General features: G+C 35.7%; 1 protein-coding gene across 1 annotated transcript in view; it reads left to right on the forward strand.

Moving 5' to 3' along the window:
- The window catches only part of LOC150108168 (CYFIP-related Rac1 interactor B-like), a 184,850-nt gene that overhangs the window by 108,506 nt on the left and 49,851 nt on the right, over positions 1 to 26,493 (forward strand). The window contains exons 6-7 of the mRNA XM_090415625.1: positions 15,716 to 15,852; positions 26,032 to 26,106. Of these exons, the coding sequence (XP_090271751.1) occupies positions 15,716 to 15,852; positions 26,032 to 26,106 (212 nt within the window). The remainder of the gene's footprint in view (positions 1 to 15,715; positions 15,853 to 26,031; positions 26,107 to 26,493) is intronic.

Below are 26,493 nucleotides of genomic sequence, written 5' to 3' on the forward strand. Positions count from 1 at the left end.
CTATAGAGGGATCAAGCTGATATCACACACGTTGAAGATTTGGGAAAGAGTAATTGAAGGAAGGATATGGCGGGGAAACATAAATTGGTGAGGAGCAGTTTGGATTTATGCCAGAAAGAGGGACAATGGATGCAATATTTGCGCTAAGGTGATTGATGGAGAAATATAGGGAGATGCAGGCAGAGCTACATATGGTGTTTATAGACCTGGAAAAGGCGTACAACAGAGTGGCCAGACAGGAGGTATGGAGGTGTATGAGGAAGAAGGGGGGGGTGTCAGAAAAGTACGTGAAGTTGGTGAAGGAGATGTATGAGGGAGCGAAAACTCAGGTCAGGTCTAGTTTTGGCATGACAGAGGGTGTTCTCCATTGTTGTAGGGCTCCATCAGGGATCAACTCTGAGCCCCTACCTCTTTGATCTGGTCATGGATGTACTAGTGGAGGATGTCAAGAAGAAGGCACCAGGGATACAACTCCGGGGTGAAAGGTTAACTTCAGGAAAGAAATTCAAGTACCTGTACCTTGGGTCGGTCGTCGAGAGGAATGGTGACCTGGATGAAGAAATAATGCACCAAATAACATGTGACTGAATGAACTGGAGGAAGATGAGCAGGGTGTCCTGTGCGACAAGAGAGTGAGTTGTAAGGTGAAAAGAAAGCTGTATAAGATGGTGGTGAGGCCGGTGATGCTCCATGGCACAGAGACGTGGCCTATAACAAAGGCACAGGAGAGGAAGATGGAGATTGCTGAGATTCAGATGTTGAGATGGATGAGTGGTGTGACAAAGAAGGACAGGATAAGGAATGACTACATCAGAGGGAAGATCAAGGTGAGACCGATTGGTAAGAAGGTACAAGAAATCAGGCTGAGGTGGTTCAGTCATGTAGAGAGAAGGAGTAAGGAGTATGTTGCTAAACGAGTTGAGCATATGGAGATGGAGGGAAGGAGGAAAAGAGGCAGACCCAAACTCAGATGGGGGGATAAGGTGGCAGAGGATCTTAGGGAGAAAGGACCGGAGAATCTGGAAGAAGAAGACTAAAGATGGGAACGCTGACCCCGTTTAACATGGGATAAGGCATAGCGAAAGAAGAAGATTGAATGCAATCTGTTCAGACTTCCAAGCAAAGATATAAGAAAATAAATGCTCTTTCAAGTTGCTGCTTCATTCTTTAGAAGCAAATTACCTCAGTGTAATTTATCTACTGTTGAATTTTGGATGCTACTTTTATTAAAACAAATTAACTATATATCTATTTCAAAAGCAGATAAGGAAAAATTATAATGGTAATGGATAAGGCTGCCTATGAGAGGAAAATAGACTGCCTTTTTACAGGATACTTCTACCTTTCAAGAAATTAGTTATTACCCTACAAAACACAAATTAAACAATTAAACGAGCTCCTTGAGTTGGGGTTTGTTTTCAGATTTGTCTGAAATCTGAAAACAAATCTGAAATTTGTCCAAATCTGAAAACAAACCCCAACTCAAAATCACCAGAGTTAAAGATCGGTACTATCAACGTAAGAAGCCTGAATGGCAAAGAAATGGAGCTAGCTGAGGAATTAGATAAGTATCAGATCGACATAATAGGGGTGACTGAAACAAAAAAGACCAAAACTGGTGAGATCTTTCTGAGCAATAAATACAAAATGTTATATTCAGGCAATGACAATCAAGGAAAAGAAGGAGTAGCCATAGTATTCAACACAAAATACGAGGCTAATCTTCTTGAATGGCAGTCAGTCTCAAGTAGAGTAATGTGGGCAAATATGAGAATGGGGAACTGGACAATGAGACTTATTTGTGCCTATGGTCCCACAGAAGGTTCTACTAAGGTAGAAGTGGAGGAATTTTTTGAGGCTTTAGAAAAAGCAACTGACACAATGAAAAAGGAAAAGTTGGTCCTTGTTGGGGATCTAAATAGCAGAGTAGGAAATGATTGTGAGACATACAAAAATATTTTGGGAAAATTTGGAGAAAAGAGCAAAGCTAATAATAATGGCAAATATCTGTTGGATTTCTGCTCAGGACATGGACTGGTTATTACTAACACCATGTTCCAACATAAAAATGTGCACAAATTCACATGGAGAGAAGAGGCTAGGAATAAGAAAAGTCTCATTGACTATGTTATCGTTGATAGTAATGTTTTCTCCCTGGTGCAGGTCGCCAGAGTGTACAGAGGATTTGAAATTGGAAGTGATCACTATTTAGTCTTGAGCAGGATAAAATTGAATTTCATATTGAAAAGAAGAACACGTAAGAAAGTTTTGAAGCGCATAAAAGTTGAGCAGCTCTCAGATAAGAACTGTAGATTAAAATACACAAATATGATTGAAGAAAAAATGAATGAGTTTGAGAACAGGAACCAAACCTTAGAGATATAGTGGCAAGCCCTAAAGAAAACACTGATTGATTCAGCCAGAGAGGCATGTGGTGAGGTTGTAAGGATAGAAAAATCAGAACTCCATGGTAGACTCAGGAAGTTAAATAGGCAGTAAAAGAAAAGAAGAAAGCATATCAAAAGATCCTGGCAAATAAGTCAGCTTGTGCTCTTAGAGAATACAGAGACAAATGCAAGAATGCTAAACACTGTAAAACTAGCTAAACAAAAGTCATACGAGGACTTTGGCAAGAATATAGAAAATAAATATCAAGAAGGTGGCAAAATATTCTGGAGGTTGTTGAAGAAGCTTAGGAATGGAGGAAAGAGTGCTGTAAAAGGAGTTAGAGATGATAAAGGTGACATGAAAACGGGAGAAAAAGATATCCCTTAAGTATGGAGTAATTACTTTGAAAAACTTCTAAATGAAACAAGCAGTGATGACAGCATAGTGGTAAAAAGCACTGACCAGGCATGCATTCAGGAATACATATCCATACTTGAAGTAGAAAAAGCCATCAAAGGCTTGAAATGTGGAAAGGCAGCAGGAGTAGATGATATTCGACCAGAAATGCTGATGTATGGTGGTGTGAGAGTCTTATAGTGGCTGCACTGCATAGTTCAGAAAGCCTGGACAGAGGAACCAATTCCCGATGATTGGAGTAGAGCTCTCATAGTACCCATATATAAAAAGGGAAATAAAACTGCATGTGAGAATTACAGAGGTATTTCCCTACTGAGTGTTCCCGGCAAGATCTATGCAAGTATACTTGAGAAACAGTTGAGAAGAATTGTGGAAGAAAAGCTTGGTGAAGAAAAAGCTGGATTCAGGCCAAATAGAGGCTATCAGGATCAGATCTTCACTTTACGACAAATAGTCGAGAAATCATGGGAATATAACAAAGATCTGTATTTAAGTTTTGTCGATTTGGAAAAGGCATGTGCCAAGAGAGAAGCTATTCAATACTCTGCAGTTATATGGTGTCAATGGGGCATTATATCAAGCAATACTTAGTCTTTATTTGAAAATAAGTCAGCAGTTAGAATTGAAGGAAGTACAGGAAGATGGTTTAATGTTAAATCTGGTGTGAGACAAGGATGTACATTATCAACTCTGTTATTCATTATCTATATGGATCACATTATGAAGGAAAGTGGTATTAAACATGATATCAAAATTGGAGATGTTAATGTCAGCTCTTTGCTTTATGCGGATGATGTTATACTTCTAAATAAATCTGCTACAAGTCTACAAGATTCTAAGACTAAATTGAATAACTGTTGTAATAGATATGGTATGAAGGTCAGCAAGTAAAACATTTCAGCTATTTAGTCATGATTTTTACTGAAGATGGTAAATTAAATATAGAAATAGACAACAGAATCAGCAAAGCTGGTATGGTGGGAAGTCAATTGAATAAATTCATATGGAATAAGAGAGAAATTAGTCGGAACACTAAATTAGCTGTATACAAGACAGTGTTCAAACCAGTTTTAACTTATGGATCTGAGAGGTGGGTCAGAAGTAAAACACTTGACCAAAGACTAGAGACCGCAGATATGAGAGTCCTGAGAAAGATTATAGGCGTGAACGGATGGCATCAATGGCAATATCATATTAAAAACGAGGATATTAGGAAAGAACTTGACATTGTCAGCATCCAGGAATGCGTTAGCAGAGCTAATCTCAGGTGGTATGGTCACTTAAACAGAATGAGCGAGGAAAGATTAGCAATACAAGTGTTCTCTGCCAGGTTGGCAGCAAAATGACCCAGAGGAAGACCAAGATATAGGTGGATTGATACGGTACAAAGTGCCTTAGACAATAGAAATATAAGATCTGATAATGTTGCAGTCTTGAGACAAGTAACAGACTGATTTGGAGGAAAATTGTAGATAGGAAATTAATAATGATATAATTTTTTTCATGTAGTACTATCATATCCTGTTCACTCCTTGAGGGTACATAGCAGGAATTTGATGATGATGAGCTCCTTGATTTAGGATATTTCAACTAGAAAAACAAGATCTATTTTTTGAAATATATCCATATGGCAGATACTTTTGTTTTTATCCATTCATCTCTAACCTTCTCTTTGGTTTCATTACATTTAGATTTTTGCTGTTGGGGCCTCATTCTAAAAATGAAGTTACTACTTTCTTACATCAGATCAGTAGCCTTCACCCATGCATTCATTTCACCATGAAAAAAGAAAATGTTCATAGTTTATCATTTTTGGACATCCTTCTTATTTGCACGTCATCTAATCCTACCGTAACTGGCAGATACATTCATCAAAAGGCTGCTCATCATACTTCCCAAAATATTGGAGATATGAATTCATTAATTAATAGGGCACATAATGTTTGCTCCTCTCCCTCAAGCTTACAATAAGAACTTCTCACTGTCAAAACTTTAATAGAATTAAATGGTTGTTGTACAACCATTTAATTCTATTCCTCATCAATTCCAACAGATAATTGACTTCTATATTTCAATACTTAAGGATTCTTTGACATACTACAGAGTTCCAATATCTTATATTTCTGGCATTGCTGAACCTGTTGGTAGAATTTTGAAGACGTATTACCTTAATTCCTCATATTTTCCTTATGAACAAAATTTCTTATCTGCTACCATCTACAAAAGACAAACTGTTGCCTCTATTTTTAGCTAGTTTTTACCAGATCCCATGTGAATGTTATTTGACATATTTTGGCAGACAGGCCTTTCTGTGGAAAAAAAGAATTAATGAACATCAGTATTATATTGAATACTTCAAACACATGGCTGAGATGGATAAAGGGAATGTATACACTATAATACTGTTAGACTGTTAAGGCATTTGATAGGTTACCATATGAAAGGCTGTTACATAAACCTGATTATATGGGATTGGAATGTAAACTGTTCACTTAAAACAGTTTACATTCCATTAATTAAACAGGGACTAGAAAGTGTTATATGTGGGTGTGAATTTGCAAGATTTAAGGTAACCAGTGATGCGCCTCAAGGATCAGTCCTTGGATCGTTGTTTAATCCATATATCAATGATGTTGTCAGAACCACAGGAGGCTTTCAATTGTTTTTTGATAATGCAAGGATAGGCAAGGTAATTAGAGATACTTCTGATATACATCATTTACAGCTTGATTTGAATAAGCTGGAAGTGTGGGAAAACGATAATGGCTATCAGTTCAATGTTAGTAGATGTAAAGTTATGTAATTTGGCATAGTGAGATATCCAGCAGCATATTATATTGTTGGATTATGTTTGGAGTAACTGATGAGGCTAGAGATTTTAGAGTTATGGTGGATAAGAACTTGAAGTTCAAGAGTCACATAGCAGAAATTGCAAGAATGACCCAGAGGATAATTGCAATGTTGAAACGGAATAAACTTAACATATAAAGATACATAAGTCATTTTTGCCTCTTTACAATGCCTTGATATGACTACACCTGGACTACTATGCACAGATTTGGTCTCCTGGGTTCGTAGATAATAAAGAATCTGTAGAAAGGGTGCAAAGAAGAGTTACAAAAATGATAGCGGGATTGTGGAATGTAGGTTATGAGGATAGATTGAGAGTATGTGGGCTGCAGATACTGGTAGAGAGGGGAAAGAGGGGTGACATGATAGAGAGAGAGAGAGATCTATAAACTTTTGAGGGGGAATTGGGTGGGGAGAGGACAAGGGGCATCTATGGAAGTTAAGTTTATGTGCTCTTAAGAAAGGGATGAGAGCTAGATTTTTCTCTCACAGAACAGTGAACGGAACAGTTTTGCCTGTAGAAGTACTGAGTGCATCTAGTGTGAATGAGTTTAAGAGAAGGTATGATAACTGGTGATGTATGGCCTCCCTCAATGAGTTCTTAACTCCTTGTTGGTCTATTGTCTTGTCAGATGTCATCTCCTTCCAGGAGGTTGACTACCATGAGCTTCCACCATGTGTGGTTTTGTGCTTCTCTTTTGCATTCTCCATAGGACAAAAAGGTCCCATCCAATCTGTTCTTTGTCTTCCTCTCTTCTTCTTTTCCTTGTATTCCTTCTAGAAGTGTTTTTTGTAGAGATTCATGCCTTAGTATGTGACCAAGGTTATGGTTATGGTTTTCCTACTCTTAATGGTTTTCAACAGATTCCTATCTTCTCCAATCTTCTCTAATATTTCTAAATTAGTTTTTTTGGTAGTCCATGGGTCTCTAAGAATTCTTCTGAGGATCCAATCTCAAAGGCTTTTAGTTTATTTTCACAGTATTTTGATATTGCCCATGTTTCTGCTCCATATAGCAGTGTTGACCATATGTAGCATTTGGATAGCCTAATTCTTGTTTTTGTGTGAATTTCCCTTGAGGTCAGAATGTTTTTCATGCTAATCAACGTTGATCTAGCAATTTCTATTCTTCTTAATATTTCCTTATCATACTTTCCATTCTCTGTAATTAGTTGATCCAAATATATATAACTCTACTTGATCTAAAGTATTTCCTCTGATCTTAATACTTATATCTGGTATTTTCCATTTTTCTCTTGTTACCAGCATGGTTTTGGCTTTTTTAAAGTTGAAATTAAGTCCATATTTTTCACTTAGCTTCAGCATCTCTTCTAGTAGGTTTTGAAGCTCTTTTTTATTTTCAGCTAGCAGTACTGTATCACCTGCATATCTTTAGTTGTTTATATTCCTGCCTCCTATGCTGACTCCTTTAAATTCTCCTAATTGCTGGAAGATATTTTCAGTATAGAAGTTAAACAATATAAGAGAAAGAACACAGCCTTGTCTGACATCCTTCTTTACTGGGAATTCCTCTGAGATTTCTCCTGATATTTTTATTGAGGCAGTTGCTCCCAATATAGATTTATCAATAATCTGGTATCTTTACCATCTACTAAATTTCTGATGCATTTGATTAGTTGTTCATGTTGTATATTGTCAAAGGCGCCTTTGTGTAGTCAATAAAACATAAGTAGACTTCTTTCTACTTCTCCAGATATCTTTCTATAATAGTTCTAATGTTGAAGAGTCTTTCTCTAGTTCCTTTATTTTCCTGGAAACCAGATTATGTTTCATTAATTTCCATTTTGATTTTATGTTTATTTCTTTCTAGGATGATATATAACATAACTTTTGCGATCTGACTGATCAGACTGATTGTTCTGTACTCTTCACATTTGATTTGATTGTTTTCGATTTTTTAGGTATTGGTAGGAACGTTGAGTGCTTAAAATCTTTTTGGCAGGTGTCCAGTTTTGTATATTTTGTTACATATGTCAGTCAGTGATCTTAAAGCCTTATCATCTAAAGCCTTTAAATATTCTCCCATAATTCCTCCATTCCTGGATCTTTTCCTGGTTTCAGTTTCCTAATGGCATTTGTTACTTCCCAGGTAAGAATAGTAGGCCCTCCAAATCTTCTTGCATTGGCTTATCTATTCTGTTATGATTGTAAAGTTCCTTTGAATACTCTACCCATCTATGCCTTATTTTGTCTTTCTCATGTTTCCACTGGTATCTTCAATGCAATGAGAGCCTGCCCTTTTGCAAGATTTGCTAGTTAGCTCATTAACTTTTTCATGGAGTTTTCTGGTTTTGTGCTTTTTGTCCAGAAGTTCAATTTCCTTGCATTTGTTGTTGAGCCATAGTTCTTTTGCAATCCTACATTCTTTCCTGATCTCCTTGTTTAAGTTCTTGTATTCAGGACGATTTTTGTGTTTCTTTCTTTCCTCCATCATTTTCAATATCTTGTTATTCATCCAGGGTTTACTCATTTTCTTCTCAAATTTGGGAATTGTTTGTTTTTCTGCCTTTTTTTATGCCCTGTTTAAATTTCTGCCCTCAATCTGTTGAGGATAGATGGCAGTTGGTCTATTAGTAATATTTAATTTTATCCTGCTCAAAATTCAGTAGTGATCACTTCCTATTTTAGCCTGCTCACAGTTGAGAGAATGGTAACTGGAAGAGTGCTGTGAAGAGTCAATTCATGTTGAACAGGAGAAAAGAATAAGGGATGCACAAATTTGTCACCAACATGCAAAATCACGTACTTTATATAAAATTTTCCAACTGTTATACAAGCAAAATAGTTACCACTTTAAAATTTAGAATGTTCATAAAGGAAAAACCAATTTTCTGGCATATATCCAGACGACAAATCCATTCCGATACTATATCGGAATGGATTTGTTGTCTTCTGCCATGCACAGAAGTGTCGAGGGTTCTCTCATCTCATTGAATTATATCTGTGTACTTTTCTATCCTAGCCCAACTTGAAAATGTAATTATCAACAATGAGATAGTCATTCAGACTTTTCTTATTTCTTTTTTGTTGTTTCCCTTGTGAATTTATGCATGCTGTTATGTTGGAACACTGTCTGTAATGACTAATCCATGTCTTGAATGTGTTGCCCTTTTCTCAAGATTTTTCCAAAATATTTTAGAAAAACCATATTTTCTCTCTCTCTCTCTCTCTCTCTCTCTCTCTCTCTCTCTCTCTCTAATGACTCATAGGAATGTTGTTATACAATTTCCAATTATAAAATTTGCCCTTCACTCTACCTGAAATTTCCTGCATTTCAGATATTTATCTTCATATTTAGTTTTGAATTCTATAGCTCCTACTTTCTTTTCTGGTCATTCTTGTTAATAGTTACTATTTAACGATATATCACTGATTTGTCTTCTCCATCTTGACGTAGTATTTGTGTAATTGTTTTGTTGATTTCACTTCTTTTTATGTTGATGGTGCCTACTTCATTTTTGGTGGGGTTGAATTTGAATCGTATTTATATATATATATACACTGCTTGGAAAGAAGTTAATGACTATATTGCGAGGAACAAACAGCCATGGGTGTCCATGTTCCTTTCACTGTGATGACTGCAGTAATCTTATGGGACATACCTTTTCACAAGCATACAATAGTGATCAATGGAAATTTTAGGCCATTCTTCCTGTAGTCCTGTAATGAGGTCCTGGACTGTTGCGGGGCAGACGTCCCTTAACCTCACTTGATGCTCAGTGACACAGATGTTCAATAGGGTAGAAATCAGGGCGCTGTGGAGGCCAGTCCAGTGATGTTCGTGTCACACAAACCACTCAGTTACAGCAGCAACCTTATGACATCATGATGCATTGTCTTGCTGAAAGAGAGACTGGTCAGTTCCATAGAAACAGCACAAAGTAAGAAGCATTGCATTTTCCAGAATGTGCAGATACATCTCAGAGTTCAGTGTTCATGGCACCACAAATGAAATTCTGAGGCCAAAAAAGGACCATACCAATCACACTGTTACCCTTGAATTTCATAGTTGGGATTGCACCAATGGTGAGCTATGGAAATTTTAACAAAGGGTTCGCAACATCAAGCAAAAAAAAAAAAAAAAAAAAAAAAAAAAAAAAAAAAAAAAGCCGTATTAATAAGTTTTTGTGTAAATACGGCTTTTTTTTTGTTATATAATTAATAAAACTTATTAATTCAAACTTATTAATACTGCTTGTGTACAAATGCCAATCAAAAAGTATGAGGGACAATCAACCTGTAAAAGCTAAATATTTGTTTAAAAACGTTTTTAAACAAATATTTCATGATCTAAACATGAAATATTTGCACACAATCATCTGTTAATTTATCTTACATAGAAAAACATTTTTTTTACTATCAAAATATAATAAGAATAAAATCTTTTATAATCGCACATACGCAATAGTCTGCATTTTTTATAAACAAAATAAATTTGTTTTGTTTGCAATAGAAGTTTTTATGATAAATAATCTATAAATAATAAATATTATCTAAACACAATAATATTGAAGTACGTTATATTTTTCATTTGTTTTTTTATACTTCAAGTGATAATGAACGGTACCAATCAAGGGCATTATTTTATAGTCCTATTTATTTATATGTGATTACCAAAGTGAATTCTTATTTGTAAAATGGTAGTAACAGTAACTATAATATTTTATTTAATAAAATCACTTTTTTAGGTTACCGTATGAGTTTGTTGCTTAATATATTTCAAAAAATTACAATTTTTTTTTTTTTTTTGAAAAAATAAAAAAGTAAACAATAAGAACAAGGGACTCGCAAATTTGAGAAAAATTTAACAAAGGGCTCGGGTGGGGCCCCCACACAAGCCCCTTATAGCTCACCACTGGATTGCACCCTCTAGTAAGGGACATTCACTGGACATCCGCCACATCTACACTGTCAATCTGCTCAGTCGAGGGTGTAGCATGATTCGTCACTCCCATAACACAGCTTTCAAAGCTTCTACATCTACTGTATACACCCCCCCCCCTTGCACCACTGAAGACAACACTGCATGTTCATTTGGGTAATGTGTGACTTGCACATTGCAATCCTACCATGGAAACCCATGTTGTGAGCCTCAGTTCTGAATATTTTTATGCAGATTCATGTTCTAGTCGATGCCCGGAACTCCGCATTCAGCATGTTGGCCAACAATTGGGAGTTTTAACATATTATCCTTCGTAGTATCCTACAATCATTCGGAGTGGTGGATCGTTTACTGTGGATAGCACTTGCAGTTGATGTCCTGTGCTTCCATCTCAGTATGATATCACTGATTGTAGACCTGGGATGGCCCAATTTGTCAATGATTTGTCAAACAGATGAGCCTGCAGCAGGGCATCCTATCACAATGCCTCTTTCAGGTGTGGAGGCAGAAACTCTTTTCCAAACTTTGTCATATTGGAATAGAAGGGAAAGTTCTTAACTGGATCTATGACTTTCTAAGAAATAGAACAATTCGAGTTAAAATAAATAATACCTTTTCCAAGAAAGTGAAAATAAGACAGGAACTCCCTCAAGATAGCATTTTGAGCCCACTCCTTTTTTCCATCTACTTAAACGATTTAGATAAAAATACAAATAAACAAACAAAGATAGCTATGTTTGCTGATGATTTGGTCCTATTCTCAGCTCATAACAACCTAGAAACAGCAGGTCACTTAAACAAAGCCATTGAAAGTTTAGCTACATACTGTGAAAACCAAAAAAACCAAAATTATCCCTACTAAATCAGAAATCTGTGTTTTTACTATTAATAACCACCTCAGAAAGTGGAGACCAAAGATTAAGCTAAACAATCAACTAATTACATTTAATGAAAACCCGAAATACCTTGGAGTTACTCTGGATCCATTGCTAAGCTTCAATAAACATATCAACAATGTTACAGTCAGAGAAAAAGAAGACTAAATATCATGAAAAGTATCTCAGGTAAAGAGTGGGGAGCCGATGCTAAAACCTTAAAAGTCATATATACCTCTATTATCCGTCCCATAATGGAATATGCTTTGCCTATCTGGATGCAAACATCATAATCCAATTTAGACAAGCTTATAAAAATTCAGAAAAATGCAGCTAAAATCATATGTGGACTAAGGAATACAACTCCTGGAAAAATAGCAGAATTTGAATCCAACCTTGTTTTTTTAAAAATTAGGTAGCAAGAAAATCTAACCAGATTCGTAGAAAAAAGAGCCAACCTTGCACACCATAGAACAAGTGAACTTTTTAAAAACTGGAAACCAACAAACACAATAAAGAAAAAATCAACAATGCATGAAATCGTAGAAAATAAAATTCTCTTGGATTTTCAAATAAAATAGCTGACTTCCCAGCATTTCCTCCAAATCAAGACAGGAAAAATATAGTTATCAACTCTGAAATAGGGAAACATGAGAAAAAAAAGCCTAAAAAACCCTGAAATCTTGAGATCATTAGCCCTTTCAAAAATAATGGAATATGGACCTGACTCAATAAAGATCTACACAGATGGCTCCAAAAATCCAAATGGCAATTCTGGGAGTGGCGTACTCATCTATGGCTCTCATAATATAGAACTAAAACAACTAGCAGTATTGGATGCAACTCTGTTAGATCCTGAATGGGATGAATTTTAAGAAATTATTCATTCAAAATCTAACATGAGAATTCTAGCTAACTTAGATAATACCTGCTCACTAGCAGAAAGTTCTGATTTTGTTGTATAGAAAATTGTGTAATAATATAAGAATTGTATCAGAAATATTTGTAGACAAAAACTAAGCTGGAGAATTATCAGATTAATGATCATGTTGTAAAAGGGGAAATAGTAGTTTTGTTTTGTCCTATTAAGCTATCTAAAACTTTGTAAATCGACAGACAGTAAAGAGCACCAGTGCAAAGGTTGCTTTTGAAACACATGTGTCGGCTGTAACGCCGCAGGGTACTGCATATGCGGAAGATGACACAAGTGTGCTTCCCTAGAAGACAGCACCTAACGGCAGTAAGGGAATTGAGGATCATCTTGAGGGCATAAAAATTAAGGGTCGTGCGAAAAAGGAGGGAGAGAATATAAGGCAATACACGTGATATTGCGAGGCCTTTTTTGTTTTGGATTTCACCTCGAGGATTCCTGACCAGTGGACGGAGAAAGGACAAGCCAGGGTCCTATGATGTTAGACAGCAGGCAGTCTTTCTGAGTATGCCGAGCGAGAGCCCAAGACGAGCCGCACGTGAATCATTGGCCTACGCAGAAAATGTGCCTGTCACTGGATGCCCCATTCAAGAACAAAGGAGCGGATGTCAAGGCAGGAATAAGTTTGAGTCCGAAAGAATGTAGAAGGGACGACATAGCCATAAGCTAGGCGCTGAAACAACCGATCGAAGGATGACCCGAACAACATAGGGCAGTTAACAGACCTTCGGAAAGAACTCGGCAATGTAAAGACCTTTACTATATGTTTTGAAAGAGATAGAAATTAATGTTAAATTAAGTTATGTGGACAATCCATAGAGGACTCTGATAAAAATTCGTAATTTGAGACAGCAAAATTCTGTTGAACAAAGAAAGTCAGGAATGAATCTATATAGTTGCATGTGACTGAAATTATATGTGTATTTGTATTTTGTGGATGACCTTACCAGATAGTAACAAGTTGTATAAAATGTCTTTAAGAGTAGCATGCGTAAAAGAATTGATTTAGAGTAATATCGTCATTTAGTTCTAATGTTTTGTGTGATTAGCATTGTGATCTGAGTGCATTTTGATTAATTTAGCATTATGTAACTAGCTTAGCATGAGATATTAACCTAGTAAGAGATTTAGAAGTCTTAGTATTTTAATCCAATTTTTGTTGTAATTGTCATTAGTTCCAATAAACATGTATTGTTGCATATACCTGACTCATGCCTGAATTCGAGAATTCAAATTACCACTTATAAAAATTAGAACCATAGCAGGAGGGATTTTGATGAATATGTTTAAGTGATAGATCATTGGCCACGATTGCAATTAGTACCAATATCTATTTAGTGTGTGTTAGAATGAACGCCAGTCAATCTAGGAATATTCCCTGAACCTGAATAAACTCATGTTATAGGATACTGGCTGGCACAGCAATAAAAAATAAATTTGCCAGTATCCGAAAAGGAATTATTCCTAGGTAGAGCCGAGTTAGGCGTACATAAAGAAGTATATAAAAGAGATTGTATGACTAAAAGGTATAGTTAAGTTAACAGAAATAAAGGAAACTAAGATAATAAAACCATAAGCTATAACAACTCATACCATGCAGAATTAATAGCCATTAACACAGCACTGTAATATTTGGGCAAACAAAACCCGAAGGAGTTTATATTTTTCACAGATTCCTTAGCAGCCCTTCAAGCTATTAAGAACTGCTACACTAGCCATCAAGAAATACTTAGAGACATAGCAAAAAACATAAACAAATTACATAAGGATTCCAAAATAATCTTCCAATGGATCCCATCCCATGTGAGATTAAATGGAAACGAAACTGCAGATGAAGTAGTAAAAATGGCCGCAACATTAAGTGATACCACAGATTTTGATCTTTTTAAAACCACCCAAAAAGAAAACATAAAAAGAACAATTCTTCAGGACATGACTCACCACTGGTACTCAGTAGAAAATCCAGGAGCTACCATCAACTCCAAGTTTAATCGCAGTGCCACTACCATGATCTCCCGCCTCAAGACTGGCCACACAAGACCAATCAAGTTTAGCAATGGCATAAAAGTCTTCCCCACCTGCAAAATCTGTAACATCGAGGAAGCATCACCAATGCATTTGCTAAACTGTATGAATATTTCCAAATGTGAACTCTATAACAACCCAGAAAAGGTGCTGTATAAAATACATGAACCTGACCTCTATGATCTGGTGTAATAATACCATGGAATAATAAAAATAAAAAAAATATCAGCTACAAACACAACTTATTACGTGGCATGGAACATCTTGCCCATGGAGATGTCCATTAACTTTTTTCCCAAGCAGTATATATATATATATATATTATTATTATTATTATTATTCCCCCCCCCCTCCCCCCATAAAACTGTCTTATGTTCTGTGGAATGCCAGTAATTGTTTGACTTGAATAATGTATGTCATTATATGTGAAATATTGTCTTTGGAGAATGCATTTTTCTTTATCCACATTTTTGCTTTCAAAATGTTCTTGTAATATAATTAATTTTTGATTAATGTTTACATAAGGTAAATTTATTTATTAAAACGTAGTTTTGGCAGTAATAATAATAATAATACTGAAGGTTTTGCCACCATTTAAAAATAATCACTAATCTATTGAAAAAAGTGACTTTTTTTTTAAATGTAAATTGCACCTCTTAGTTGTAAGTCTGTTAGCACCTTTAATGCTGTGAATGTGCCAAGGATTAAATGAATTAGGAAATCTTGCTCTCTCTCTACAGACCACACATGGAACTGTTTTCAAGCCACTTCAGTAAGTAGGATGGTGTTCTCACAGTAAGTAATGAAATTCATCTATCTCCTAAAGATTTTCATAATTATCTATGCCACAACTAGATTTAAACTTGCATCTGACTAGGTCAGCAACTGCATCTCAATAAATAGTTTTGATGGATATCTTTGATGTTTTTGCCATGTATCAGTTTAGTAATGAGAGCTAGGCTCAGATCTTTTCCATTCAGAGCTGAGCTAGTGCCAATGTTAAGTGGAAAGAACAGTTTTTGGTAAATGGGGTGAAGTATGCAAAACAGGAAACTGACTTATGAATACTTGCATCTAGATATAATAAATATGCTATTGAAAGCGTCATCGATTTGCAAACTATCATTAACATGCTTATCTAAAATGGAAAAACTAAGAAAGTTGAAAACATGATATTTCAGATGTTTTGTTTTTACAAACTGTTCTGAGTATACATTTTTGTGAAGCATTACTTGCATTGCCATGCTGTGTGTGTGTGTGCTTGTGGTTGATTATGGAGTGAATGATTAAATAGCTTTAATTTCAGAGTTTCTTTGTTTGTTGCAGAGGATGTTGTACCCAGAATACTTTGGGAATTGTGTTCTGGTCCTCTTCCACCAGCTCACCATCTAGAAACTCAACAAGCTCTGGTGAAACAATTTGCTGAGATTCTAGATTTTGTCCTCAAGTTTGATGACCTTAAGGTAAGCATAATTTATCACATGATTTGTCACACACACACACACACACACACACACACACACACACACACACACACACACACACACACACACACACACACACACACACACACACACACACACACACACACACACACACATTTTAGATGATTAAATTTTATGAACAGTTTTCCTAGTCAATTTTCTAACACTTGCTCAACTTAATAAAATCATCCTAAATATGTACTTTGAAGGAAACACCTAGAGGACTTCATATTGGCATAAATTGAAGTCCTCTAAGCTATTCATCAAAAGGATAATTATTATTCTTTCATAGCCAAATAGCAGTGAAAGAATGAATTCTTGTAAGCCCTTGTCAAGTTTAAAAGTTTTGCTGTTGTTCAAAGCACATGACAGCTTTGGCATCACAATTGCTTTGGTATTGCACTACTTAAAAGATGATGAAATCTGTTCAGGACCTTCTATATTCATCATGCACTTTGGCATGATGAGATTTTCAATGGTATATTGTGTTACTGGTGTTATGCTATGAGAAACTGATGGTGCTAAGGATCTTAGCATAATGATGAATAGGGATTTGACATTCAAAGGTCGCAGAAAAAAAACTGTAAATATGACTTAATATATGACTTAGGATAATTGCAATGCTGAAGCAAACCTTGATATGTAAGGATAAGGTCAGTTTTCTTCTTTACAAGGCCTTGATATAATCTTACATGGACTACTCTGCTCAGATTTGAAGAGTTACAAAGATCACATGAAGATTATAGAATTTATTTAATGAGGACAGATTGCGAGTATGTGGACTACAGACTCTGGTAATAGGAGGAAGGGGTGATATGATAGAGATCCATAAACTTCTGAATGAGTGTTATATGAAATTGTCTGAAATTTTTAGCTATATGAGGAGAGAACACAGGGAAATCAATGAAAGTTAAGTTTGTTCACAGTTAAGAAAGGGGTAAGAGCTAGATTGTTCTCATACAGAGCAGTGAGTGAGTGGAATAGTTTGCCTGTTAAAGTAGTGAGTGCATCTAGTATGAATGAGTTTATGGGAAGGTATGACAGCTGATTTGGGTGATGTATAGCCTCCCTCAATGAGTCCTTGACTCCCTGTTTTCTCAGATAATAATAATATATTCTCAGACCATTTTCTGATAATCTGAAAAATAGCAGTTCAAGGAAGATGGAAATTGCAAAACCATGAGAATCTAGTGAGGTGGGGGGAGGGGGGGGGGAAATAAATAAATAAAATGAAACATAAACTACAAATCTTACTCCAAGAAGATAGTATTAGAAATCTATATAAAAAATTACTGGCTCAGTACTCATCCCAAATTCCTTTCTCTTCTGATGTAAATTTCAGAATGGATGTTAATAAAACAAACAGCAAGGAGGTGCTTATCACAAAACAAAAACTAAAGCAGGGAAAAAGGGGGCTGAAAATGGCAAATGACAAAACATCAGTACTATAGAATAAAAACAGAAAGCTTGCAAACTGTACTTGCAGAATTAAATTTGAGAATCATTAAATTCATTACATCATTATATATTGCAAAAATATGTAGTTAGCAAAACTCACCAGGATTCTTTGGATTCATTAGTAATTCTCGTAGAAAGGCTTATATGTTGGTTATGCATGATTACTAAATAACTTAAGAAATCTACAACTTACACCAGAATATAAATTAAATTAAACTTTAATATATATTTCCGATATTTCAGCAACATCACGTTGCCATCTTCAAAGGAACTTGAGATAAAGACATGTGCACGCAGGCACTACACACAGTAAATGAGGACAAAGCGAGGAAGCTATTGTTTCTCCTAAAAGTCCTGATGTTGCCCCTTAGCGGGCTATGTAGTTATTCCTGGCCATTGGGCTGAAGGTCTCCTGATGTATGTCTCCCAAATTTGGGACACTCTCATGCAACCAAATTTGTTAAGGTTTGGCATGTTTCTTAGGGTTGAGGCTGATTCCATGAATAGTCTTTCAAATTTGAACTTGCTACGGTGTATTACTGTGGCTTTCTTCCACCGTATTCTGTGGCGTGTATTCAGAGCATGGTCTGCAAGACTAGAGTGGCTGTACTGGTGAAACCGGATGTAGTCCTTGTATTCTGATATTTGCTGTCCTGCCTGTTTGGCCAAAGTAGGACAGCTTACAGCTGCAAGGGACCTGGTATATACCAAGTAGGTCTAGGAGAAGTGGTTGGTCTTTGTTGGAGCAGATAAGGGACACCAATTTTCTATATGGTCTGTAACAAGAGGTTTTTGTAATTTTTTCCGAGGTGCCTCAGATGTAGGGAATGGCGATGGATTTAGAGTAATCTTTGTTGTGAGGGGGGCAGGTTGTGGTTTACTGGTTTCAGTATTTTTTCGATTTTTTGGGGAGGGTAGCCATTGGCTGAGAAAGTGTTGAGGATGTGATTTAGGACATTGTCGTTTGAACAGATTAATTTAGCCCTGTTGTATAGTGTCTTAACAACTCCATATTGTTGTGTGTGTATGTGGGGGGGTTGTTGGTGAATGTATCTACCTGTATGGGTGGGTTTTCTATAAACTGAATAAACCAAGGTTCCATCAGGCTGGCGGGTGACTAGTGTGTCTAGGAAAGGGAGGCAATTGTTTTCCTTTTTTTCCAGGGTGAACTTGATTCTGGAGTGTTGGTTATTTAAGGGTGTTAAGAAGGAGAATATTAGAGCCATGTGGCCAAATAGCAAACACATCATCAACATAGCGAAGCCATATGGTTGGTTTTTCTGGGGCAGAGTTTAAGGCTTTCTCTTCACAAGTCATAAAGAAGTTGGCCAAGGGTGGGGAGAGTGGCAAACCCATGGCTATCCCTTCTATTTGTTTGTAGAATTTTCCCTGCCAAATGAAATAGCCTGAGTTCATTGTAAACTGAAATAGGGCTGAGATATAAATAGAAGGAGAGTATCAGAGCCATATGGCCAAATAGCGAACACATCATCAATGTAGCGAAGCCGTATGGTTGGTTTTTGTGGGGCAGAGTTTAAGGCTTTCTCTTCAAAAGTCATAAAGAAGTTGGCCAAGGGTGGGGAGAGTGGAGAACCCATGGCTATCCCCTCTATTTGTTTGTAGAATTTTCCCTGCCAAACGAAATAGCTTGAGTTCATTATGAACTGAAATAGGGCTGAGATATCAGGAGGAAATTTAACTTGGATTAGCTCTAAGATTTCCTTGAATGGGACATTTGTGAATAAGGAGGAGACGTCAAAACTCACCATTATGTCAGTATGTTGGAGTGTGAGGTTTTCTATGCTGGCTGTGAAGTGGGCTGAGTTTTTTATGTGTGATGGCGTGTTGCCAGTGTAGTTGGAAGTTTTGGTTCAGAGGTCAAGTTCTTTTTTAATTTCTCAAATTTCTTGATATTGGAAGTTTTGGTTCGGGGGTCGAGTGCTTTTTGAATTTTTCAAATTTCTTGATATAATTATACTATATATAATAGAATATAATGGATATAATAGAATACTATATAATATAGTACATTAGTAATATACTGTATTATATAGTATTCTATATATTATATAAGATTCATTAATAATATTGTAAATGACTTACAAAGACATCAAAATATACTTAGATTTACTTAATTAAATATTTGAATAAACCAAATAAAGATGTAGAAGAAATTTTAGGAATCTCAAAAGAAGGATGAATACAACATTACAAATAATTTGATATGATTCTAAACTTAATAAAGGAGAAACAGGAATAAATGATATAGGAAGAGATTTATTGCAGATAGTGGAAATGGAAGAAGCCTTATCTGCAATATAAAATAGAAAAAGGGCAAGAACATATGGACTTACCTCAGAGTAATTAAATATGATGATTCCACCTTTTAAAGTAAGACTCCTGAACCTGTTATATTTGAAGTATGGAAGAAGGAAAAATAGTCAGTTTTTAATAAAGAATGAGAGAAGTTTATGTGAAAACTATAGGGATACTATTTATTTAATCTTATTATAAAGTAAGATTGTAAATAAAAGACTTGTCACTGTTGCTCAGTTTTTGGAAGAACAGACTGGATGTAGGAAAGGTAAAGTTGTATTGACAATGTATTTACACTTAAACAAATCATAGTGGAAAAAAATATTTACAATTTTAAGATCCTTGACATTTTTAAATTATGAAAAAAAGCTTTTGACTGAGTAAATGGACAAAAATGTTGCTATCCACAGAAGTTCCAAAAGCTCATCATCATCAAATTCCTGCCATGTACCCTCAAGGGGTGTACAGGATATGATAGTACTATATGAAAAAATTACATCATTACTAACTTCCTATCTACAATTTTCCTCCAAATTAGTCTGTTACTTGTCAAGACTCCAACATTATCAGATCTTATATTTCTATCGTCTAAGGCACTTTGTACCATATCAATTTACCTATATCTTGGTCTTCCTCTGGGTCGTTTTCCTGCCAACCCGGCAGAGAACACTTGTTTTGCTAATCTTTCCTCTCCCGTTCTATTTAAGTGACCATACCACCTGAGATTAGCTCTGCTGACGCATTCCTGGATGCTGATGTTCTTTCCCAATATCCTCATTTTTAATATGATATTGCCATTGATGCCATCTGTTCATGCCTCTAGTCTTTGGTCAAATGTTTTACATCTGACCCAGCTCTCAGATCCATAAGTTAAAACTGGTTTGAACACTGTCTTGTATACAGCTAATTTAGTGTTCCGACTAATTTCTCTCTTATTCCATATGAATTTATTCATTTGACTTCCAACTATACCAGCTTTATTGATTCTGTTGTCTATTTCTATATTTAATTTACCATTTACACTAAAAATTGTGCCTAAGTAGGTGAAATGTTTTACTTGTTCCACAGGTTCTCCATTCACAATGTAGTTGACATTTTCAACGATTCTGCCTATTTTCATTGTCTTTGTCTTTTTATTGCTGACCTTCATACCATATCTATTACAACAGTTATTCAATTTAGTCAAGGAATCTTGCAGACTTGCAGCGGATTTATTTAGAAGTATAACATCATCCGCATAAAGCAAAGAGCTGACAGTAACATCTCCAATTTTCATATCATGTTTAATATCACTTTCCTTCATAATGTGATCCATATAGATAATGAATAACAGAGTTGATAATGTACATCCTTGTCTCACACAAGGATGTACATCCTTGTGTGAGACAAGGAAGTACAGGAAGATGGTTTAACATTAAACCATCTTCCTGTACTTCCTTCAATTCTAACTGCTGACTTACAACTCAAATAAAGACTAAGTATTGCTTGATATAATGTCCCATTGACACCATATAACTGCAGCATATTGAATAGCTTCTCTCTTGTCACCTTGTCATATGCCTTTTCCAAATAGACAAAACTTAAATACATATCTTTGTTATATTCCTGTGCTTTCTCGACTATTTGTGGTAAAGTGAAAATCTGATCCTGACAGCCTCTATTTTGTCTGAATCCAGCTTGTTCTTCACCCAGCTTTTCTTCCACAATTCTTCTCAATCATTTCTCAAGTATACTTGCATAGATCTTTCCAGGAACACTTAGTAGGGAAATACCTGTAATTCTCACATTCAGTTTTTTTTCCCTTTTTATATATGGGTACTATGAGAGCTCTACTCCAATCATCGGGAATTCGTCCCTCTGTCCAGGCTTTCTGAACTATGCAAGTGCAGCCACTGTAAGACTTTTATATCACCATACTTCAGCATTTCTGGTTGAATGTCATCTGCTCCTGCTACCTTTCCACATTTTAAACCTTTGATGGCTTTTTCTACTTCAAATATGGATTGGTCAGTTTTTTTTTATCACTGTGCTGTCATCACTGTTTGTTTCATTTAGCAGTTTTTCAAAGTAATTATTCCATATTTCAAGGATATCTTTTTCTTCCGTTTTCATGTCACCTTTATCATCTCTAACTCCTTTTACAGCACTCTTTCCTCCATTCCTAAGCTTCCTCAACAACCTCCAGAATATTTTGCCACCTTCTTGATATTTATTTTCTATATTCTTGCCAAAGTCCTCGTATGACTTTTGTTTAGCTAGTTTTACACAGTGTTTAGCATTCTTGCATTTGTCTCTATATTCTCTAAGAGCACAAGCTGACTTATTTGCCAGGAACTTTTGATATGCTTTCTTCTTTTCCTTCACTGCCTGTTTAACTTCCTGTGTCCACCATGGAGTTCTAATTTTTCTATCCTTGCAGACAACTTCACCACATGCCTCTCTAGCTGAGTCAATCAGGGATTTCTTCAAGGCTTGCCACTGAATCTCCAAGGTTTAATTCATGTTCTCAAACGCTTTCATTTTTTCTTCAATAATCTTTGCGTATTTTAGTCTACAGTTCACATCTGATAGCTGCTCAACTTTTATTTGCTTTAAAACTTTCTTACATGTTATTCTTTTCAATATGAAATTCAATTTTATCCTGCTCAAGACTAAATAGTGATCACTTCCAATTTCAAATCCTCTGTACACTCTGGTGTCCTGCACCAGGGAGAAAACGTCACTATCAACAATAACATAGTCAATGAGACTTTTCTTATTCCTTGCTTCTTCTGTCCATGTGAATTTGTGCACATTTTTATGTTGGAACATGGTGTTAGTAATAACCAGTCCATCCCCAGCAGAAATCCAACAGATATTTGCCATTATTATTAGCTTTGCTCTTTTCTCCAAATTTTCCCAAAATATTTTTGTATGTCTCACAATCATTTCCTACTCTGCTATTTAGATCTCCAACAAGGACCAACTTTTCCTTTTTCATTGTGTCAGTTGCTTTTTCTAAAGCTTCAAAAAATTCCTCCACTTCTACCTTAGTAGAACCTTCTGTGGGACCATAGGCACAAATAAGTCTGATTGTCCAGTTCCCCATTCTCATATTTGCCCACATTACTTTACTTGAGATTGTGTTCCATTCAAGAAGATTAACCTCGTATTTTGTGTTGAATACTATGGCTACTCCTTCTTTTCCTTGATTGTCATTGCCTGAATATAACATTTTATATTTATTGCTCAGAAAGATCTCACCAGTTTATGGCTTTTTTGTTTCAGTCACCCCTATTATGTCGATCTGGTACTTATCTAATTCCTCAGCTAGCTCCATTTCTTTGCCATTTAGGCTTCTTATGTTGATAGTACCGATCTTTAACTCTGGTGATGTTGACTTGGTGCTTGGTTTCAGATTTGTTCGAGTAGCTGACTTTTCACTGTTCATCCTGGTTCCTTGGGCGAAAACAATAGGGGCCTTGTTTAACCCGGCGACGCCCCAGCCGGCATGAAATTTTGTCATGTTGTACCATCGTTTTTTATTTTGGTTTAACCAATAAGAATACAATTTGGTCGGCTAAATCCCAAATTGTCAGCCCATCCTCGTTCGTTCAGTATACAAGTAGATACCCGATGGGGTGCACCACGAAAAGGTGAGGATTGGACATTAGGTCAGAAGCCCTGGTCGGTTCTCCACATTCCTTTAAAGGCAATGTGGAGGTCTCCTCTCAGTTATACAGCTTTGACCCTTGAGCATCCTGTTTCAAAAGCTTTCTTTTCTTAATCTAAAAATGTCAAGCAGATATTAAAATTGTTAAGCTTTTTTTCTCCTATTGTTTGTTTTTATATGTCAAATAAGCTCTTAATTTGTTATTAAGAACTTATGTCACAAATATAGCAGTAATCATAATTTTTATTAAATTTATAACAATAGAAATAAACTAATCAAGGAGTTTGACATAGGTTTAATGTTTCTTCTGTACTATTTAACACACACACACACACACACACACTAGTTTCCATAAATTAAAGAACAGAGAATAAAATCACAATAACTCTGGGTGGGGGGGACCTATTATAGTCAGTTACATAATGTAAAAAGTGATGCTGAGTCTGGTTGTCATTTACAAATGAATGGCACTGTCAGAAGTATATGCAAATTGGCCACAACATGGGCACAAAACCAAGCATTTGGTTTTGTGCCCATGTTGCAGCCAATTTGAATTCTAAGAAGACAGTTAAACGATGTCTTGCAGACATCGTTTAACTGGCGATTTCAGGTGCCAAGCTATTTTAACACTAGAAGCTGGCAAGTGTCAGGCTGAGGTAGCCAGATGGTTTACATGTGAGTCGTTCCTTGGTACATCGATTGTGGAACCAATTCCAGCAGTCACAAACAACATCCTGGAGATAGACTGAAGAAGGTCACAGGCTACAACTGCAGTGGATGACCAGTATGTATGATTATCTCTCACTGAAACATGAGTGCTACAATCTGACCTTGCATCAGCTACAGGAAAATTGGTATCTGCTTTCACTGTGCAAAGGTGTTATGTACGCTGCGTGACCAGTTTTATGTATGTTTGCCCCTCTCTCCACCCCACGAGAGAGAATGTTTGAATGTGCCACGTCAACTGGACCTAAGACTGGTGGGATTGCTATTGTTTACAGATGAGTCCAGTTTGCTTTACAAAGTGATGCCAGATGTGCTCTGATCTGGAGAGGACCAGGGGTATGTTATCATCCCTCTAATATCTGTAAAAGGGACACTTGTGGTGTGATGGTTTGGGAATTATCTCGTTAGGTGGATGCGTCAACCTGTATATACTTCCTAGCAGATCCATGAATGCTACTACTTATAGAGACGAGATTCTGGATCTCTACATTTATTTGTATATGGGTGAAATAGGGGAGATATTTATTGTACAAGACAATGTTTGTCATTGAGCAAAGCTTGTGAACCAATGTCTTTGTGCACGTATGGGCTGGCCAGCCAGCTCTCCTGACCTTAATTCTGCTGAGCATGTCTGTGATGCTCTAGTTAAACATGCTGCTGGTTTTAACCCTCCCCCCCCCAAAAAAAAAAAAAAAACCTGGAAAGCATTGCAGGATCAATGATTTTTATTACCATGTGAGCTCCTGGACACCATTATGAACTGTATGAAACATTGCCATGAAGAGTGACCACATTCTTTATTGAGGCACTTTGACAATCTCATTTTGATCTTTTATTTTTGACTGTTGTCTTCATGTACCTATTTGTTACTGAATTAAACTATTTATTTACTTATTTAAGCTAAGGGATATTATATCCCATATTGTTTCTTAGCTGAATAAGAAACTCAAAGAGTTTCATGGCAAATATAGAAACTATATAAAGTTCGGTGATTCCAAGCGTAAGCAAATACAGCTTACGCTTACAGCTTAGCAAATACAATAATACAGCTCCTAGGAGTTAAGTTCACATTATGGGTAAATATCAAGAATAGTGATCGGATCTTGCTCCACCCTTTCTATGAGTTGCCTCAGCTTGCACTACCTTCAAGGGTCAGTTATATAGTTTATATAGAACTTTATATAGTTTCTGTATATAGTTTATACAGAACTTTATATAGTTTCTATATTCGGCATGAAACTCTTTGAGTTTCTTATTCGGCTAAGAAACAATATGGAATATAATATCCCTTAACTTAAATAAGTTTATGTCACCAAATTGAAGCCTTTGGCTCTTCATTATAATTAGTATTTATTTACAATTTTTGTGGATATTTCTTTCACTTCTTATATCATACTGCTTTTCACTGAATTACATAAAAATTCATCATCCAGTTTTTGAGTAATTGTGATTTTCTTCTTCATCTTTAATTTATGGTAACCAGTACACACATACAATATAGTTACTGGTAAGGAAGTGGAAATCTATAGTAAATAATGGTCGTGAAATATCATTTGGGTTAGACTATCATACTGGCACATTCCTTGGGAATATGCATCAGAAAATTATTATTATGTTTTTGGTTGAATTCAGAATTGTTAGATAGGTTTCTTCACTTTGGTGAGAAAATGTAATGTATTGTTCAGTAGAATACTTTTTATAAGAAAAAGTAATGGTTTAATATCATCATCATCAGATTCTGACATTTACCCTCAAGGGGCATACAGGATATGATAGTACTACATGAAAAATTTACATCATTACTAACTTCTTATCTATAATTTTCCTCCAAGTATTAATATCTATTATTAATAATTAATAATAAAAATAATTAGTATTATTATTTTTAAATCTTAATTATTATTAATAATTATTAATTATTAATATATAATTAATAATATCTATGTATTAATTTCCTCCAAGTTTAATATCTGTTTTAATCTAATATTTAGAATATTGCTTTACAGATGACAAACCCTGCCATACAGAATGATTTCAGTTATTACAGAAGAACTGTTAGCAGGTTAAGACTAGCAAATCAGGTACAATATTTGTTTTCTGTGTTTTTTTTTTTTTTAATGTGTTGGCTATAAAATCAGGTGGTATGCTGATCCAGTGCAATTAATATTATTACACTACTGCTAGTTTTTTTTAAACAAAAGTTGTGTTTCTACAGTGTGCCATGCTATTTATCAGTCTCTAATCTGATCACTCTGAACTATATTAATCTGTTTGTGCTTTGTGTGGGGTGCACAAACTGCAGTATATTATTAGCTGGCTTATTCAAAAATTCTCTCTCTCATAATACAGTTACTTGCTCGTTGACTGAGTGGTTAACATATCCGCTCTTCAAACAACAGGCTGCGAATTCGAAACCCACAGTGGACATGGATGTTTGTGATTTTTCTTAGGTGGGAGAGGAATTTCAT

This window comes from Typopeltis vanoorti, chromosome 3 (assembly GCF_054136105.1).
Source record: "Typopeltis vanoorti isolate ZY-2024b chromosome 3, IOZ_Tvanoo_1.0, whole genome shotgun sequence".
In the NCBI taxonomy this organism is placed as follows: Eukaryota; Metazoa; Arthropoda; class Arachnida; order Uropygi; family Thelyphonidae; genus Typopeltis; species Typopeltis vanoorti.